A 16,872-nucleotide genomic window follows, 5' to 3' on the forward strand; every position below is an offset into this window, starting at 1 on the left:
TCCAAGCTGCGTGATGCGTCTCAAGCCTCGACGTTACGTTTCGTGGTGGAGGCTTCGGCCAAGCGCAAAGCTTTCATCAATGACAGGAACGAAAATCACTCGGGCTCAAGGGCCACTCGTAGCGGTGGCATCGTGACGGTCATTGACCCCAGCTTACCCGGTTTATCATCTGCGGAGGAACTTGTTCAGCACCGTCGCGAGGGCAGATACTCAATCGTACGACTGGTGATCGGGCCTTCGGTGGTGTATATCCACAACATATATGCCCCCAATGACAGCAGGGAGCGCAATAACTTCTTCGCAATGTTACCTCGGTCTTTCCCTGAGGATGTTGTCCACATTGCGTGTGGCGACTTCAATTTGACGCTGAACCCCTCGCTTGACGCGCTACGACCCGCGTCAGACCCGAGCCTAGCTGAATGTCGGGACTGGATGACTGCCCTGGCACTGGAGGACTGTTGGCGGACCCATCACCCAGCGGACTATGCTTTCTCCGGGCCCACAAGGGCAAACAGGAATGACTACATCGCCGTCTCGGAGGACCTCTGCACTCATCAGTACGCTGACTCCGCGTACGTGAACCTGGACAAAGGAGGAGATCACCTCGGCGTCCAGCTCCAGCTAACCAGTTGGCATCATCCACGCGGTCCGGCTTCATGGCGAGTGCCCCGGTGGTTACTCGACAACGAAGGTATCCGAGAGGAAATTCGTACGACGGCCGCCGAGCTGCTGCGTAGCCTCCCTAGCTCTGACAATCCAGGCGTCCTCTGGTCAGCCTGGAAATACCGGGTCCGTAAGTACCTCCAACGCCAATGCAGTTTCCTCCGCGCGCGAAATCGTCATGTTCACGACGCCCTTGTCCGCCGTCTGGAAAGGCTGTCATCGCTGCGAGCAGCGGACTCCTCCCCAGCGGTGGCCATCGCATGGTATAGTGCCAAGCGGGACGTCGAACTCATGTTGGAGGAACGTGAAGTCTACAGGAGCAGCTATCGATTTGACTATTTAGCGACTGCGCAGGAGACCAACCGTCGGCCTTCTTTCGTCCACCGGAGCCTGCGCGGCGGGTACCGCTCGATCGCGTCGAGCTGCAGGATGGGACCGTATCCACGGATCCGGCAACCATCTACGAGACTTTCCAGCAGAAATGGGGCTGTATCTTCGGCGATAAATGATTTGTCACGGACTCACAAGACGTCGCTGTCGACCTGTCTGCTCAGGATCAGCTCGTCAATGCAGTGGAAGATGTGCTTGCACCAGCCGAGGCTCTGGACCTCGACAGCGAGTTCACCACAGAGGAATTTACAGAGGCGATCATTTCGATGCGGAGCGACGGTGCACCGGGCCCCGACGGATTAACGGCACGCTTCTATCAAATCGCTCCAGACATCTTTGGGGAAGTTTTGGCTCGGGTATTCGACGGTCAGTTCCAGCGCGGCACTCTGTTAAGCCACCAGAACCTTTCCGAAGTCTTCTTGCTGCACAAGAAAGGGTCGAGAGCGCGTGTGGAGAACTACCGACCGATATCGTTGATGCCAGTGGAGGTAAAAGTGCTCTCCAGGGTTCTCGTCGAGCGCTTAAAGTCTCTGATGCACAAGTTGGCCCATGAGGACCAGCAAGGTTTCATCCCCGGTCGCTCGCTCCATCACCACCTGTTGTTGCTTTTGGACCTGCAAGCCTTCTGCCAGTCCACGGGTCAATCGGGGTTCGCCGCTTTTCTAGACTTCGAGAAGGCTTACGACCGAGTCGATTGGAAGTACTTGCTTCGTGTCATGGAACGACAAGGGTTTGGTCCCCGCTTACTCAAGTGGATCCACTTTCTTTACTTGAAACCAGCTTGCTCCCTCATGCTGGACGGCTGGAGCCAACCCAAATTATTCCCGTCTCGTGGTATGAAGCAGGGGGATTCGCTCTCGCCGTACTTGTTCCTGCTGGCAATGGTCCCTCTGGGAGTGATGCTTCGTCGTCAACCGGGCGTTGGTATCCCTCTGCCTATGCGCCGCATTGCTACAAGCCTCTTCTTCGCGGATGACTCGTTGCTCCTCGCAGCGTCCATCGAGGGGGTACACGCCCAACTTCAGACAGTCCAAGTCTATTGCGCGGGCTCCGGAGCCAAATTAAATGCCTCCAAGTCAAGACTGCTTCCGCTGTCTGGCACCTCCGCCAGGATAACTTCGGCTCCGCTGCCGGTAGTCGCAGCCGATGAACGTGTTCGATACCTAGGCATCGACTTCGGGTATAATGTTAACGCCGAGGCCACGGAGCGGGACCTTGACCAGAAGCTGAGCCAAGCACTGCGACGATGGCAGTATCGCGCCCGCACTTTCGAAGGCCGCAAACTGATAGTGACGACGATGGTACTCTCCTTGCTCTGGTACAAAGCCCTTCATCTCGTCATCCGTCCGACCACGATCCACAGATGGCAGCGCATGATCATTGACTTCGTCGTTTACAAGAAAGTACCACCCGCCTCAGCTCGGATCCGCCTTACCACCGCAGAATTGGCAGTGACTCCGACAGCGCAAGGAGGCCTCGGTGTCCCAGAACTCGCCTTGTTCCTCACGCGCCACAAGATGCGACTATTCCAAGAGTTTGCAGCGACGGTCGAATTGTCGACCACATCTACGATTCCGCTCTGGGCAGTTCTCCCCCTTTGGGCCGCCTACGGCGGTGAGATTTCACACTCGACCCGTCTCGACGACATATTCTACCTATCCGCCCGGGGTCATCAACCTGGCCACGTCACGTCATGGTGGAAATGGGCGTGGCGCCAGTGGCATGAACTAGCTCCACGTATGCAACAGCCACCGATGCCCAACACCCTTCATCAACGCCGGCTTCTCCACGCGCCGCTGTGGTGCAGCATCCTGCCACGCTTGCAAATCCCATCAAGCTCACGAGACCATTTCGAACCTCTATCCGACGGACTGCCGACATTCCACGCTTCTGTGATCAACTGGAGCGTCTCGGTTACCGGTCTCTCTTCGACTTTCTGGATTGGAGCCACTTTCTCTCTAGCTGACTTCATGCACTGGTTTCTCGGCCGCCATGAACTGTTCCGGTTTCGTGATGCCCACGCTTTGTTGATGAGAGTCTTTCAGAGAGTGTCCGTGGTGATCCACGCCATTACAACCAGCACCGGTGGTCTACTCGTCGTTCTCCAACGTCCAGACTCAGTCGCTGGTCTACTCGGCGTCACGACACAGTCACGCTTTCGGTTCTTTCCTCATCGCCGCAAGCAAGATTGGACCGCGCTCCTCCGTCCCCGACCTCGGCATGGGAGTCTCGAGCCAAACGCCTTCATTGCGAAGTTAGCGCGCTCAAAGGTCACTCCAACCGACTGGCGCTAGTCAAGCGATGGATGCTGCCTACCACCTACGACATCCAGTTTCGGGTGCTCCATGAGCTGATGCACGTGAACAGCAAGCGTTTCTTTCTCCAAACCGGACGCCGCGACCCGACCACCTGCCCCAGACAAGATTGCTACCAGCGCGAGAGTCTGGCCCACTGCTTTTGGCTCTGCTCACCAACTCAACAGACGTGGTCTGCACTACGTCCAATCTGGTCCCTGCTACTCCGTTGCACGCCCTCCTACTTGGGCTTTCTCCTCGGGACCACGGAGCTGCTTCACTCGAGCTGGGCAGCGCACCACGAACTGGCATACGGCTTGTGGCTGATACTCCGCGGCATTTTCATGCGAGCCACCTGGATCAACCGAACCAACGACGCTTTCGGTCGGGAAGCTGCTAGCCCCAAGGCCATTGCTGCCGGCGTCAAGTCCTCCTTCATTGCCCATTTGCGCTCGCTCAACCGTCGACGCCACATGATCAAGGTCGACACAGCCACTCTGTACTCCTTCATCCAGCGCCTTGTCTCCGGCCCTAAGGATGACTCGACGAGCCGCTGCGCGGATACTCCACGCCCTAGAGTGCCGCTCTGGATCGCCCATCGTTAAGTTGCATATTTCCATACTTAGTCAAATCAGCATCAAACGAGGTCCACCCGTAATAGAACTCCTTTCAAGTCATCCCATGGCCGGCAAGCGTCCGGCGGGTTCGTCGGGGACCGGGTCTCCTGCTCGCCCGCCTCCGAGCGCCATGTCGCTGCCTGCCCTGCCGCTGCCGCTCTTCTCGCTGGTGCTGGAGTTCGCGATGTTCTACTTCACGCAGGACCTGGGGCCGGCGCGCCGCTCGCTGCACGCCAAGTACCTCAAGGACGTGGCGCTCGTGGCCAAGAGCTGGTACCGGGCCGTGGACGAGCTGGCAGCGCGCTTCCGACGCGACACCATGCAGCTGACGTTGAAGTTCGGCTCCAGAGTCGAAGTGCTGGCGATGCGACGCCAGGTTCAGCTCCGAGGGCGGGCGGTGCACGACCTGCGCGTCCGCATGGGGCGCTCCGACGGCACGCGGTTCGTCACGGGCGTCCGGTGGTGGATGGAGGACCGCGAGATCCCGTGGGACATTCTCTTTGCTCAGATGCCGGGGCTGAAGAGGCTGGACCCGAGGAACATGCCCCTGGAGAGCCGCCACTTGCCGCTGCTGCTGCAGATGGCGGCCAAGCACTGTCTGCAGCTGGAGATGCAGGTGCTGCCCCGGAAGCAGGACATGACGGCCATGGTCAACTGTGCAGCCATTCGACGGGTGATGAAGGTGCTGAGGGAGGCGATGCGGAGGTGGCATTTGAAGGGCAAGCGTGGTGGACTGAAGCAGCTCGCGGTGCCCACGAGGGAGGAAGAGGACAGGTTCCGCACCAGCACGACGTTCATTGAGGACGTGATGGAGTTCTGTCCGAACGTCGAGTACTTGGATGGCTACATCCATGCGATTGATGAAATGAATGATGTCACGTGTGAGGAAAAGTGGATGGTCTCGCTAAAGACGTGGGAGAAGTTCAACAGGACGTGCATCAACTTGCGGGGGCGGTCGTACCCTTTGCAGACCCGTTCTTCAGGGCATTTGGAGAACATGTTAAGCCGAGGATGAAGAAGCTTGTGTTGACGTCGAATCTGTCGTGGAATTGGGCGGATTACTTTAAAATGGAAGGCGCGCCCGGTGCGCCTGGTGAGAGGAGGCCTGGCTACGGCTTACTGGCGAATGATGTGGCTGCGTTGCTGCAAGGATGCCCTTCTCTAACTGAGCTGGAGATCCCAATTGATCAGGAGAAAAACGAAGCAGCGCTTGAGACGCTCCTGGATGCTGACGTATTTGGGGACGAGTTCTGGAAAGCGGGAGTTGAGCACTGCCCGCTCTTACAGTCAATTTACGTGCACGACGGTTCTTCATATGGAGGCAATCGCTCGGTCAGACCGATCCGAACCTTCACGGACCGCGCCCTCCTAGCGTTAGCAGATCACCTTCGTGTGGCTTCTATTGAACTTTCGCCCTTTGCTGTTCTGGAAACGGCGTATTTGAGTTTGTGCGACGCGTATATAAGACGATTGGGGGTGACGGTGGGAATCGCAGCCTCGACCTCAGTCTTGCCGGACCAAATGATCATGACACTGCGCTCCCGCATCCTTTTTACGGTGAGCTGCTCAATTTGCTGACTCGTTTAGCCGAAACAAGCGAAGAAGATCTAGGTGTTGCGTCATGCAGCCACAAAGCGTCCTTGAACGTATTTAACCCGCACAGTTCGTCCGTGGACAAGGAGTGGAGCATAACGTACGTACGCGATGAGCTCAAGCCACTGCTAGAGAAAGTGGCAGAAGCTCATCCATTATTGGATCTGCATATCGTGCTTTGTCGAGACAAGAGGAGAGTTTTCGCCGCATTGATAATATTGAGCTGGACTGGGGTCCCGGCGCGCAGGATGGCGATGTATTTATTGAAGACGAGTATATTGGCAATGCCGACAGCAACGGAGAAAGTGATGAGGAGGGAGAGGAATTCAATGATGATGGTCCACTTGATCCTCACGAGCTTTTCCTCAGGCGGCACGCCATGTTCATGGACGACTTCCAAGTCGTCTCTGACGAAGAAGGAGACGACGGTGGTGGACCCTGACCACAACACTCCAAGCGTGTCCGCGAATGAATTGTCTAAATGGCGCCGTCGGCATTCTTTCGGGCAAATAGATTTCAGGCGCCGTAGTCTGGAAAAGTACACGAGCACCGACTTGAAAAGCAGCTCGTTTCATCACCCACACCGTGTTGTACATGTACCTTGGTGGCGCTCTTAACCCTTTTCTTCTTTTTGGCCGAAAGGAATAGATCACCATTCGATTGACTTGCGAAAACGTAAGATGGATTCTGCGACGGTATCAAGGCACAATTTGATCGGCTAAAAGTTTATTGAAGTGCCATACAGGTACAGAGGTCCCGTGCAGTCCGGCAGGCAACATCGACCAAGCCGTGACTGCAACAGTCGACAGCCGAGTTCTAGGCGGCGACTTCACGAGCTACCAGGTTTGTGTTTGTTGTTGCTAAATGGCTATAAAACTTACGCTAACAACTTTGGTTTTAGGATACCCTGTACGCCAGCAAGGTTTGCTAGCTTTACTGTAACGGGGTTACACGGAGGTTACCCTTTTGGTTACCCTTTTGGTGTGCGATACACCAAAGGTTACTCCCTGGGCCACTGGCCAGTCATTGAGAATGGACTAGAGTTAGTTATGTCGATAGTAAGTGCAGGTATTTGCACCGTAGGCGGCGGAGCCGCAGATAAGAGAATGAATACAGTTTGCCTTTTGCAAGAAGTCTCTGACTTGTTTTCGTGGGTCCTCGGATAGGACCCTGTTGGACTCTTTGAGTCGTAAAGTCTTCCTATACGCAACGAGCTACGGCAGCCCCGCTGCATTTACGCTCCGTTGCACTACTGCGATCAGCTCGACTGTACTAACACGAATGTAAATGGGTGTACTGTTTGATTATAGCTACTACTAGCTTTGCCAATCTCAGACACTCGGATTGGCTTGTGTGTCTCTGACGCTTGGGCGGCTGACTGTCTTCTTCGTTTCGCTCTTGATTGGCTTGTCGGATGAGTCTCAAAACAGTTGTAAGCTTAAGCTGTTCAGCCCTTCGCTTACGTTTGCTTGGCTTTAACCGCAGTGTACCGTATCCAAAGTTGAAAAGCTCAATAGCGTGTTTCTTGTCACGGATTTCTGGCATAGGTGCGTCCAGCTTGGCCTCGATCCCATTCATAATGTGCCGCATCATAATTGACCATTCTGACAGCGTCGCTTTTTTCTGCGGTGTATCCAGGTCGTCCGATGGTATTCCTTTGTACGGGGGGTAGTTGAGCTTTGGATTTTCGAACCACCATAGCATCCATGCCCCAAGGGGATCGATACTCGGAAAACTAAATTCTCTAGGTAGCACATGAAATTTCCCGCCCCAGACAAGATACTGGTGCACTGGAACTGGCGCTGGCACTACGGCGTTGATCGACGGACGTTGTTGGAGCCCAACTTCGTCTAACAACGATTGAATTTCATCTCGCAATAACTCTCTCGTAATATTGCCCGCTGGCACACCCTTTTTCTTAAGTACATGCTCCATTCTCTGCTCCAGTTTGCCAGGCATCTCATCAATTGACCTTTGCTGCTGGTCAAGCTTCTTGTATAGCTCAATATAGGGCGGTATCCCCGTTGGTCGCATCCAGACAGACTCTCCAGCTACTAGTTGGCCTTCAAGCGTCCTAAGGACAGTGGGGCTTGTAAACAAATGTGTCGAAAGTAATGCATGGGTAGCCGGTAAATGCTGTTGCAAATATTCCGCGTGATGCACGAGTGATGCTAGGCACAACCGCAAAAATTCCTGCCATATTCGCTTCGCGAGAGAGAACCGGAAACATAGTCTCCACGCACGATTTCACATTTTTATCGGGGGGGGGGGGGGTATCCTGAAAATGGGGCGGTAAAGTAGCGAACTTAGAGTCATTTACGGGAAGTCCTGCCACTACTCGCCCCAGGATTGATCCCCTGCGACTTCATAACGCAAATAGCGATCTTGAACTCCACCGAGGCTCCATCCGCAGCGAAGACACGCACTCACGATCGAGGGACCACCTGTACTTCCTCCACAAGCGAATGTAGCCACTCCATTGCGTACCGTAACTTTTACCAGCGTCTCCTTGCTTCAAAAGGTTAGTCAGCACCTTGCTAAATTGTAGCTTCTGGTTTGAGCCTGGAAATAGTGCCCCCGGTTCCAATCGAGGGTGGCATGCAAGATAAATTGCCAAGGCAGTCACCCAGCACGTTGATGGGCTCAGCGGGTTCGCGTACAGGTGGAGTGGATCACGGGGCCCTGAACCCTCCTGGTTAGTCTTCGTCTTCACAAATATTACTCCAACGCTATCATCTTTCGCCACGAGGTGCTGACTTTGGAGAGTCTGGGCCGACATTGAGCGACACATCAAATTCCACTGCGAAGTCAAAAAAAGATGCGAAAACCCGCCATCACCCGCTACGAGAGTCGAATTGCACAACTCCTTATAAAGGGAGTACGTGAGTGGCTGCTTTCCTGATGTTTTTGGGGTGCTAGTCTGGTCCTGATCAGCCTCCATCCGCTTCATACCGGAGAACAGTTGCTTCATGTCATCACCGTACTCAGGAGGCAGCGCCACGCGCTTCACGCGATAAAGATCCTTGATAGCACTTCGGTACCCGCTCAGCGTAGCCGTCTTCACAGAAGCGCTCTTGAACATCAGAAAACGCTCAAAAACACTCTGTGTAAACTAACTTAGATTAATGTCATCATCAGCGTCGAAAAACCTGGCGATGTTCTCATCCTCCTTAGCGAGCTCGCTCCTGATCCACTTCGTAATCCCGTTGAGGCTGCTCTTGCACTTTTCTCTTGTTTGCTTGGTGACGCATGCATCGCGTATCGCCTCGACGTCAGCATGACTGGTACTCCGCGCTGAAGCAAAAGCGCGTTGCGAGCCTCCATCACTCATGTTGCTGCTGGGTTGATGTTCTTTGTGTGTTGTTGTCAAATTTTAGCCAATGAAGGACTTGATGTAAGCGTCGGCGGCTCCCGCTTACGTTTGCTCAGAAGAACTGGATGGCAACAGTCGCATAATGAAAGCCAGTCAAATCCCGTGAGGAAAAAACATTTCCTGCAAAATGTCAGCTGTCCACGCCGACGACTTCGCAGGAACCCCTATATGCTACTTACGAAAGCGAAGGAATCATTGTTTTCACTTCAACATGGCTGCACTAAACTGTCGAATCACGGTACCGTAAGGTGTTAACGGATTTGTGTCATCATTTCACGGTCTCTGCTGCGTCGAGCATGGCAGGACAGCAGCGTACGTGGCTGCTTGGCGCCGCTCTGGCCGTTGCGGCTGTGTCTGTGTGCGCATCCCTCCACACGAGCGTGGCCGTGACCATCGCATCGGCTTGCGTTGCTGCATACCTCCCGTCGTACTTGGACGGGTCGGAATACACGGGGGAGCGCTACTGGCCATGGTTCGCGACGTTCATCGGACGCGGCATGGCGCACATTCCAGGGTCGCTCGAGTTCGAAGAGCCCATTGACGCCACCAAGCAGCACATCTTCTGCTCCCACCCTCATGGACTGCTGTCCACCCACCACGGCCTGCTCATGTCAGGCCAAACAGTTCCACGTGAGCACGAGCCTGCCGATGGATATCTCTGCCTAAACCAAGTCTAATGTTGTTGTTGCTGTTGTTTTGCACCAGCATTCTACGAGACGGTGCCGCTCTCAACGCGCCGCCACTTGGCTGCGTCGGTTTGCTTCCGGGTGCCGTTTTACCGTGAATACGTGCTCTGGTCCGGGTGTGTTGATGCCCGACGCAATGTGGCGGAAAAGGTTGGTGGATAACGATAGAGCTTTGTGTTGCTGGTTGCTAACCTGTCGCTCTACTTGTGTAGATGCTTCGAGATGGCAAGAGTTTAGTTATCCTGGTGGGTGGAATCGCCGAGCAGATGCTGTCGCAGCGAGGAGACCACACGATCTACGTCAAGAAGCGCAAGGGCCACATCCGCTTGGCGCTGAAATATGGCGTGCCAATTGTTTCGGGCTACGCGTTTGGAGAGACCGACTTGTTCACACATTCCAGGTAAATTGATCTAGTTTTTATGCTAGTTTGTGGGAGGACATTAGAACTAATCGTGTATTTTTTTTCAGCGTGCTTCTTTCATTCCGTCAAATGATTGCAAAGAAGTTCTCGGTGGCGTTGCTTCTCGGATACGGGTACTCCAAGTGGCTGTTTTGGCTTCCGCACAAGGAAGTTGCCGTCAATCAAGTGTTCGGCAAGCCTATCCTTGTTGAGAAGAAGGCCGACCCGAGCGCTGAAGAGATCGAGAAGCTGCATGACCAATACGAGAGAGAACTCACCCGCATCTTCGACAAGTACAAAGAGAAGTACGGGTACGGAAATTGTACGCTGCACGTGCGCTAGAATGTCATGCATTTTGTATAGGGGGTTCCTGTCCTAGCTGCTGAATGAATTGCCTTAGATGCATCATCGAGTTTCCCTACGAGGTTTATGCCACGTACAAAAACCTTGTCTGGTCGTCGTCGTGTCGGCGGAGATATTCCTTCTGAATGAGGATCTCCACGTTCTGCATGATCGCCGTGGCAGTCGGGACAAACTGGTTGGCGAGCATTTCAGCGACTTCGTGCATAAGCTGCGCCTGGTGGATGTCCCGGCGTGTCTTGAGTACCCGCACAATAGCTGCCTGCAACGACATTTTGCGGTCCTCCTCAACTTCGCGTGTTGGAGCTTTCACCGCTTTCGGGGATTCGACTGGGCTATTTGGAACGGCCTGCTCCAAGCAATGAAACACATTAGCTGATGAGGTTGCAGTCATTGAAATAGGCTATAAAAAAGCGCACCGAGATTCGTAGTTTCCGGCTAGAGAACCCAAAATTGATCGCGTACGTTGGGTTTGCAGCGTCACCACCCATTGTGAGAACCTTTGCCTGTATCCGATATCAGCAGAACTTATTAGACAGACAACCCAAAAACCACCGGTACCAAGCCATACGATGAACAAACCTTGACGAGGCTTGCCAAGTGGTGAGTGCAATCTTGATCCGGGATATTTGTTAGCTGGACAATATCAGATCGTGTCATCTCTTTTGCCGTGTTGAACTGCGTAGGATCACCATGAAACACAGTAAGTAAGCAAGGATACGGACCCGCGCTTGTTGAGCATTAGGTACCTGGACGAGGATCAGCATTTGGTAGAAGCTGAGTAAGAACTCGTAGCGCTTCTCAAAGCAGTGACTTTGGATCATTCCAAACGACAGGTGATGAATCCACAGCAGCTTTCGTCCGGTGCTTCGTCCGGTGTAGAATTTTGTGAACAGGTTGGCGTGAGCTTCCAGTGCAGGTGGCAAAAAAATCTTGTGCTCTGCTACTGCACTAGAAATCGGCCAGGCTCCAGCAGTAAGAACATCGCAGTGATACGATACAGCGTGGTGCAGATCAATTGCAGAAGCATTGGCGGCATCCTCGGTGCGCAATTCAATGTCTTTCTCCTCCAGCCAAGCGGTGAATGAGTCCATCAACTCCTGTGAACGGAACAGCGATAAATTAGCAACGGTTAATGTTTAGAAAAGTAGCACCAGCACTAATATACCTTGCTGAGCATTTTGTCCTTGAGCATCTTCTGCAGCTTAGACACAAAATCGCACCCGCAAATTTCGCGTAGCTTCTGAATCAGCAAGATCTCCATGTCGTTTGAAGCAGAGGTGCCTACCAAAAAGCGAAATGGGGAATTATTTGTGTGAGCATACCTGATGTTTTACAGCAAGAGTTTCACCAGCCATTTACCTTTAATGAGCCGCTTTGCTAAAAACTTTGAATAATACTTCTTGAAGATGTCTTTGTCGTCAATGAGGCAGAACACCACACTGATGTTCTCGATTTTTTGCTCCAACATGTCGTCCAGAAGCGGAGGTAGTGCAGAGCTCGGTGATCCAGGCAGAAGTAGCGCCCGACTCCCTCCATGCTTTTTAGCACGGGACATCAAGTAGTGTGTATACTTCGCTAACAATTCAGGAAGTCGTGGGTGGGAGTTGGCAAACGCCCGACAAGCCTAACACACAAACGTAGTACCACTCACCAGTAAGCGTTTGAACTAGTGAAATTCATCAAATATAAAACCAACCTGGTCAAGAGCTGACCGCATCAGGGGGTGATAGCCAAAAGCGTCCTTGATGAGTTCAAAGTATTTGTTGCGAACTTGCACCAGCGCTTCAATATAGCCCTCCGGGTTCTTTGTCGTGTCTTCTTGTAGGAACTTCTGCACGACCTCAAGGCCACTTCGCTCAATGTACTTCTTCAAGATGTTCTGTGTACAGAGCATTCAAAGCCGATTGTCAATCAACAAGGATATCTAAGACGATATAAATCATGCGAAAATAGTCACCACCTTGAAGGACATCAACGCGTTCTCGTTCGTCAGCTCCGAGAAGAGAGAGAAGAGTCGGTGTAGATCCTCCTTTTGGTTATTTATCAAAAAGCTCTCCGCGTCTTCACAGATCTGATCGGCATGTTCATCCACCAAGACGCGGCAACACGCTTGTCTAACTTGGATGACAGTGCTGAAGAAATTTGGAACCCCACATGTTAAGTTTGGAAGATCAACCCAAAATATCCCAGCGCAGGTATGGCTCACGTTCGATGCAATCGCGACTCGCATCGCTTTTGTTCTTGGTCGCACAACAACTCAGCCTCGCGCAAGTACTCTGAGATTGTCACCCTCGACAGCAGCTCCGTCGCCTTCGCAGAGTAATATCTAGCAGCATCCTGGATACACGAAATTTAGATCTGCTATTCCCAGAATCCGCATGTACAGAACTCATAACTCGTACCTCCAAGAATGGCTGCTCCAGCTCCTCTCGGTAGAGGCTCATTTGATCTTGTCTGCACAGTCCTAGACTGAAGTACGTCTGCCAAGAGCCACAAATATTAGAACAACCAGCCACTCTACAAAATAGAGCCTTGACGCCAGCATCCACCTGAACTGTGGTCGTGATGCAGTCTCCATCTTCAAAACACTCGCTCCTGTCGCGTCGTGCTGCATGGAAGATGTGAATGATCGCCTTCACCAGGCGCTTCTTGAGCTTGGAGAACGCGATGTCGTGCCAAATGTGAAGTGCAAGCTACAAGAAAATAAAATACGCACAACATCACCACCAATATACTCCAAGCAGTCGCGTCTACTGTCGACCGCGATCATACTTCTGTGACGGGGTACACTCCAGGAACAGGAGCCTGGCCAGTCTCGCAGTGCGAGTACGAGATCCAGTAGCGATTCTACATCAACTCAACAGAACATAAGTATCCACAGAGCGTGCAATTTACTAAAGCTAGCTCCTCTGCACACTAACCAGGTAGCGGAAGAGCTCCGAGATGTAGCTTGTGCCCGTGGCGAAGGACTCGAACGACGTGCAATAGTGATTCAGGAACTCCGGCTCGCCGTCGATGGCGTTCAGCTCCTTCAAGATGGACTCGACGTGCTTCACCAGTAGCCCTCGCAGTCGGAAGAACAGCATCTCCGCCTGCGGGGCCCCCGGGTTCGTGCAGATCTTGTAGATGCCGCTGCAACACCCAAGATACGTGAGCTTAAGTCCAGCCAGCCTCACTTCAACTGCCTCCTATATCTACTACGTACGAGTACATCCTGAGCCACTTCTCGTTCGTGAGCGTCTGCGGCGTGCCCGTGACGAGCGACGCCAGCGGCGGCTGCATCTCCCGCCATTCGTTCTCAAAGTTCACCTGCAGGCAGGCAGCAGACAAAGGCGATCAGACGACGGCGTCGAGCGTCCGCCACGCTGAGCTCCAGTTCTGAGGAGGAAGAACCTAGTAAGACCTACCGTCGACGCCTTGAGCAGCGACATCTTTTGGCTCTCCCTGCGTCTGGAGTCGGAGTCTTGTGCGTGCGTGCGAGTGCGCACTGCCTGCCGCTTGCTTGCTTTCCTCTTCAAGATCCGATACAAACTTGCAGTCAAGCGACCGCTCAGTGCGGAATCGATTCGGCGGTTTCACCTACCCTGATACCGGTACACTGCACCGCCCTCTATTCGGGCAAGTTGCACTTCTTGCCAATACAAAGAGTGATGGACGCCGGGGCCGAGCTGGCGCAGGTGGAGCTCGAGCTGCGCGAGGTGGAGGAGGACCTGAACGTGCTGCTGCTGCGCCAGAGTGAGCTGCTGGAGCGCAAGAGGGAGCTGCAGCAGCAGCTGGAGAGCGAGCAGGGCGACGATGAGGCAGCGGCAGTAGCGGCCATTTCAGCCGCCGCGCCGGACTGGAAGGCGACGTTCGACTGGACGGAGCAGATCCACACGCTGCTCACCGACACAGTACGGGCAGCTACACATACCGTTTTATACTGAATGCACTCTTACGCTGGACTATTTGCTGCTTATTAGTTCCACCTGCCAGGCTTCCGGTCGGTGCAGGAAGAGGTGATCAATGCGACGCTGTCCAAGCAAGATGTGTTCGTGGTCATGCGGTCTGGAGGAGGCAAGAGTCTCTGCTAGCAGCTGCCAGCAATGCTCGACGGGGTGAGAATTTATTGTGGTCGTGTTAGTTGATGCAGTTCAGCTGACGGGCGTCTTTATCGTCATGAAGAGTTCAGGGTTCACGGTCGTCATCTCGCCGTTGATCTCGCTTATCCAGGACCAGGTACGACGATGCATGAGCTGCTTAAAATTATTTAATGATACGTCGGATTGGATTTTAATTTATCTTGTGTGACCTGTAGGTGATGCTGTTTAACGACATTGCGGGAGAAGAACCGGCGTGCCAATTGTCGGGCGAGCAGTCACGAGCCGAGGCGTCGGCAATTTATAAGACGCTGCTGGCATCCGATAGTACGCTGAAGATCCTGCTGATTACCCCGGAGAAACTTATCAAGAGCAAGCTCTTGATTTCGAGGTTTGAGAAGGCCTACCAGAGTGGGAGGCTGAAGCGGTTTGTCATCGACGAAGCCACTGCTGCAGTCAGTGGGGCCACGATTTCCGGAGCGTAAGTTACTGGGGTATGAATTCGTGTTGGGATGAGCTTGTTCATAGTTTGTGGGTGTATTTGTTGCGCAGGATTACTCGAAGCTGGGCATTCTCAAAAGGCAATTCCCCACAGTACCCATCTTGGCACTGATAGCGACCGCCACCCCACGTATGTAAAGAGTATCCTCGAGATCCAGAATTGCGTATCGTTTCGAACCTCTTTCCTCAGGAAAAACCTGCACTACGAGGTACGCGCTTGACGTCGATTATTGGGCCAGTTCTTTTTGTAAAGACCAGTTTTTTGTACTCTTTCAGGTCGTGGAGAAGCCAGCTAAAGACGCTACAGCGATTGATACGTTGGTTCGCCTTGTGAAATCTTTCTACCCATCGGACACGGGGATCGTGTATTGTCTTACGAGAAAAGAAACCGAGTAGGTGACAAAGCACCTTCGCCAAGCAAACGTTCGAGCAGCATGCTATCATGCGTACATGGAGGACAAGGAAGAGACCCACATGGCTTGGTTTCGCAACAAACTTCAAGTTGTAGTGGCGACGATTGCATTCGGACTTGGAATCAATAAGCCCGATGTTCGTTTCGTCATCCACTTTACACTGTCGAAGGTAATGTGTTCGCTCACTATCAGATTAATATTGCAACGTGCTAACCTTTTCCTGTTCGGAATATGTGTTGTAGTCTGCTGAAGGATACTATCAGGAATCTGGGCGAGCAGGTCGCGATGGCAAGACGGCACGGTGTGTATTGATGTACAAACCGTCAGATGTTATTCGTGTCTGTAACGTCGTGCAGGCAGAGGTCGGAGGCATGTAAAATATGCGTTCGATGATCAAGTACTGCGAGGAGCTTTCTCAGTGTCGTCAGTCCATGATGGCTGCATACTTTGGGTAGGTATTGTACTCGTGTTGGTGTCAGATACGGAGGTGATATTGAAGGCATTATATTGATGCCGTGCATGTGTGCAGAGATACCTCCGAATCTACAGTAATATGTGAAGGAGCATGCGGCAACTGCAAGCGGGATATTGACGCGGAAGATACGATTGATCTGTCAGAGCACTCAAAAGCTCTGATTTCAATCATAGAGGATGCCAAACAATTGTACGTGAAGCATTTATGGATCGAGTCCGTTCGTCGAAATTCACCCCGTAATTTGTTTAGGGAGAGGCGTCTCACACTCAAGCAGCTAATCGATGAATTCAAATCACGGAAGTTCGCCCAACAGTGGACCGAGCTTGACCCAACGATAGCTGCTCTGTCTCGAAGTGCGTGTGATAGTCTCGTGATCAACCTTTTGCTGAGGTGGGATATTTTGTGCATTACTTCTAGACACATATCAAAGACTGACCCTCTGTTGTGAAACTGCATGAACAGCAATGTTCTTCAGCCCGAAATCAGCTACACTGCTTACAACACGATCTGCTATTTGGTTCCTGGACCCCGAGCCCAACATCTGAAGAGGGACCGCTTTAAAATCCAGCTTCCACGATGTCTCATTGACGCGACCGAGAGCTCGGAGGACGCAATTCCTGTGATGCCAAAGAAGAAGCGAAAGCGGTCGCCTGAGGTCATTGAAATCGACTAATTTGACAGTGATCACTTGATTGAAAGTCATATTTGTTCACACTCCGTATGTTATCCGTGTGTTAAGTCAAAATGACCATACATGTAGAAGCAAACGAAATTCAGCGGGCTGCCAATGGAAGAGTTGCCGACTTCGTGGCAGCCTACGACCTGCCCCCATACTGCTACTACGACACAATACATGATTTTGCTGCGCTCACTTCGAAAAAACGTCATCACTCTGGCCGCAGTATCGACAATACGTTTTCCGCCGTCACCACTTGTGGCCCCTCGAGAGACGAAAGCAGTTGATCGCGAATCAACAGAAGTTCGTCGGTCAAGGCAAACTTAGTCCGGTGAACTTCATCCAGCAT

The 16,872-nt window shown here is 52.8% G+C and overlaps 7 protein-coding genes across 7 annotated transcripts; 4 read left to right on the top strand and 3 right to left on the bottom strand.

Annotated features, from left to right (window-relative positions):
* Nucleotides 1–1,448: 1,448 nt before the first annotated feature.
* On the top strand, nucleotides 1,449–4,021 carry PHYSODRAFT_284144 (hypothetical protein). Its single transcript, XM_009516829.1, has 4 exons — nucleotides 1,449–2,773; nucleotides 2,968–3,052; nucleotides 3,091–3,214; nucleotides 3,241–4,021. Exons 2-4 carry the CDS (start codon nucleotides 3,046–3,048, stop codon nucleotides 3,950–3,952), a joined length of 843 nt encoding a protein of 280 aa, XP_009515124.1. The 5' UTR covers nucleotides 1,449–2,773; nucleotides 2,968–3,045; the 3' UTR covers nucleotides 3,953–4,021.
* A 7-nt stretch (nucleotides 4,022–4,028) lies between these two features.
* PHYSODRAFT_308882 (hypothetical protein) lies at nucleotides 4,029–5,999 on the top strand (the record flags this gene model as incomplete). The annotated part of the gene is made up of 4 exons (XM_009516830.1): nucleotides 4,029–4,918; nucleotides 4,948–5,386; nucleotides 5,410–5,730; nucleotides 5,751–5,999. The coding sequence occupies 4 exons, from the start codon at nucleotides 4,029–4,031 to the stop codon at nucleotides 5,997–5,999; spliced, it is 1,899 nt and encodes a 632-aa protein (XP_009515125.1).
* A 1,124-nt stretch (nucleotides 6,000–7,123) lies between these two features.
* Nucleotides 7,124–7,753, bottom strand: PHYSODRAFT_382727 (hypothetical protein; the record flags this gene model as incomplete). Its single annotated transcript, XM_009516831.1, has 1 exon — nucleotides 7,124–7,753. A coding segment is annotated over one exon (630 nt), but the record flags the coding sequence as incomplete, so codon positions are not given.
* A 169-nt stretch (nucleotides 7,754–7,922) lies between these two features.
* Nucleotides 7,923–8,348, bottom strand: PHYSODRAFT_477273 (hypothetical protein; the record flags this gene model as incomplete). The annotated part of the gene is made up of 1 exon (XM_009516832.1): nucleotides 7,923–8,348. One exon carries the CDS (start codon nucleotides 8,346–8,348, stop codon nucleotides 7,923–7,925), a length of 426 nt encoding a protein of 141 aa, XP_009515127.1.
* A 486-nt stretch (nucleotides 8,349–8,834) lies between these two features.
* PHYSODRAFT_308883 (hypothetical protein) lies at nucleotides 8,835–10,358 on the top strand (the record flags this gene model as incomplete). The annotated part of the gene is made up of 5 exons (XM_009516833.1): nucleotides 8,835–8,841; nucleotides 9,234–9,560; nucleotides 9,636–9,766; nucleotides 9,829–10,016; nucleotides 10,085–10,358. The coding sequence occupies 5 exons, from the start codon at nucleotides 8,835–8,837 to the stop codon at nucleotides 10,356–10,358; spliced, it is 927 nt and encodes a 308-aa protein (XP_009515128.1).
* Nucleotides 10,359–10,443: 85 nt separating this feature from the next.
* PHYSODRAFT_469296 (hypothetical protein) lies at nucleotides 10,444–13,810 on the bottom strand (the record flags this gene model as incomplete). Its single annotated transcript, XM_009516834.1, has 15 exons — nucleotides 10,444–10,725; nucleotides 10,796–10,882; nucleotides 10,959–11,054; nucleotides 11,126–11,476; nucleotides 11,545–11,660; nucleotides 11,739–12,003; nucleotides 12,076–12,258; nucleotides 12,340–12,511; nucleotides 12,586–12,716; nucleotides 12,782–12,859; nucleotides 12,929–13,072; nucleotides 13,152–13,226; nucleotides 13,301–13,511; nucleotides 13,585–13,688; nucleotides 13,787–13,810. 15 exons carry the CDS (start codon nucleotides 13,808–13,810, stop codon nucleotides 10,444–10,446), a joined length of 2,319 nt encoding a protein of 772 aa, XP_009515129.1.
* Nucleotides 13,811–14,537: 727 nt separating this feature from the next.
* Nucleotides 14,538–16,520, top strand: PHYSODRAFT_293548 (hypothetical protein; the record flags this gene model as incomplete). Its single annotated transcript, XM_009516835.1, has 7 exons — nucleotides 14,538–14,597; nucleotides 14,677–14,939; nucleotides 15,150–15,168; nucleotides 15,236–15,351; nucleotides 15,828–15,859; nucleotides 15,922–16,237; nucleotides 16,310–16,520. The coding sequence occupies 7 exons, from the start codon at nucleotides 14,538–14,540 to the stop codon at nucleotides 16,518–16,520; spliced, it is 1,017 nt and encodes a 338-aa protein (XP_009515130.1).
* Between the last annotated feature and the right edge of the window lie 352 nt (nucleotides 16,521–16,872).

The sequence above is a fragment of the Phytophthora sojae genome, assembly GCF_000149755.1.
Source record: "Phytophthora sojae unplaced genomic scaffold PHYSOscaffold_1, whole genome shotgun sequence".
Lineage (NCBI taxonomy): Eukaryota > Oomycota > Peronosporomycetes > Peronosporales > Peronosporaceae > Phytophthora > Phytophthora sojae.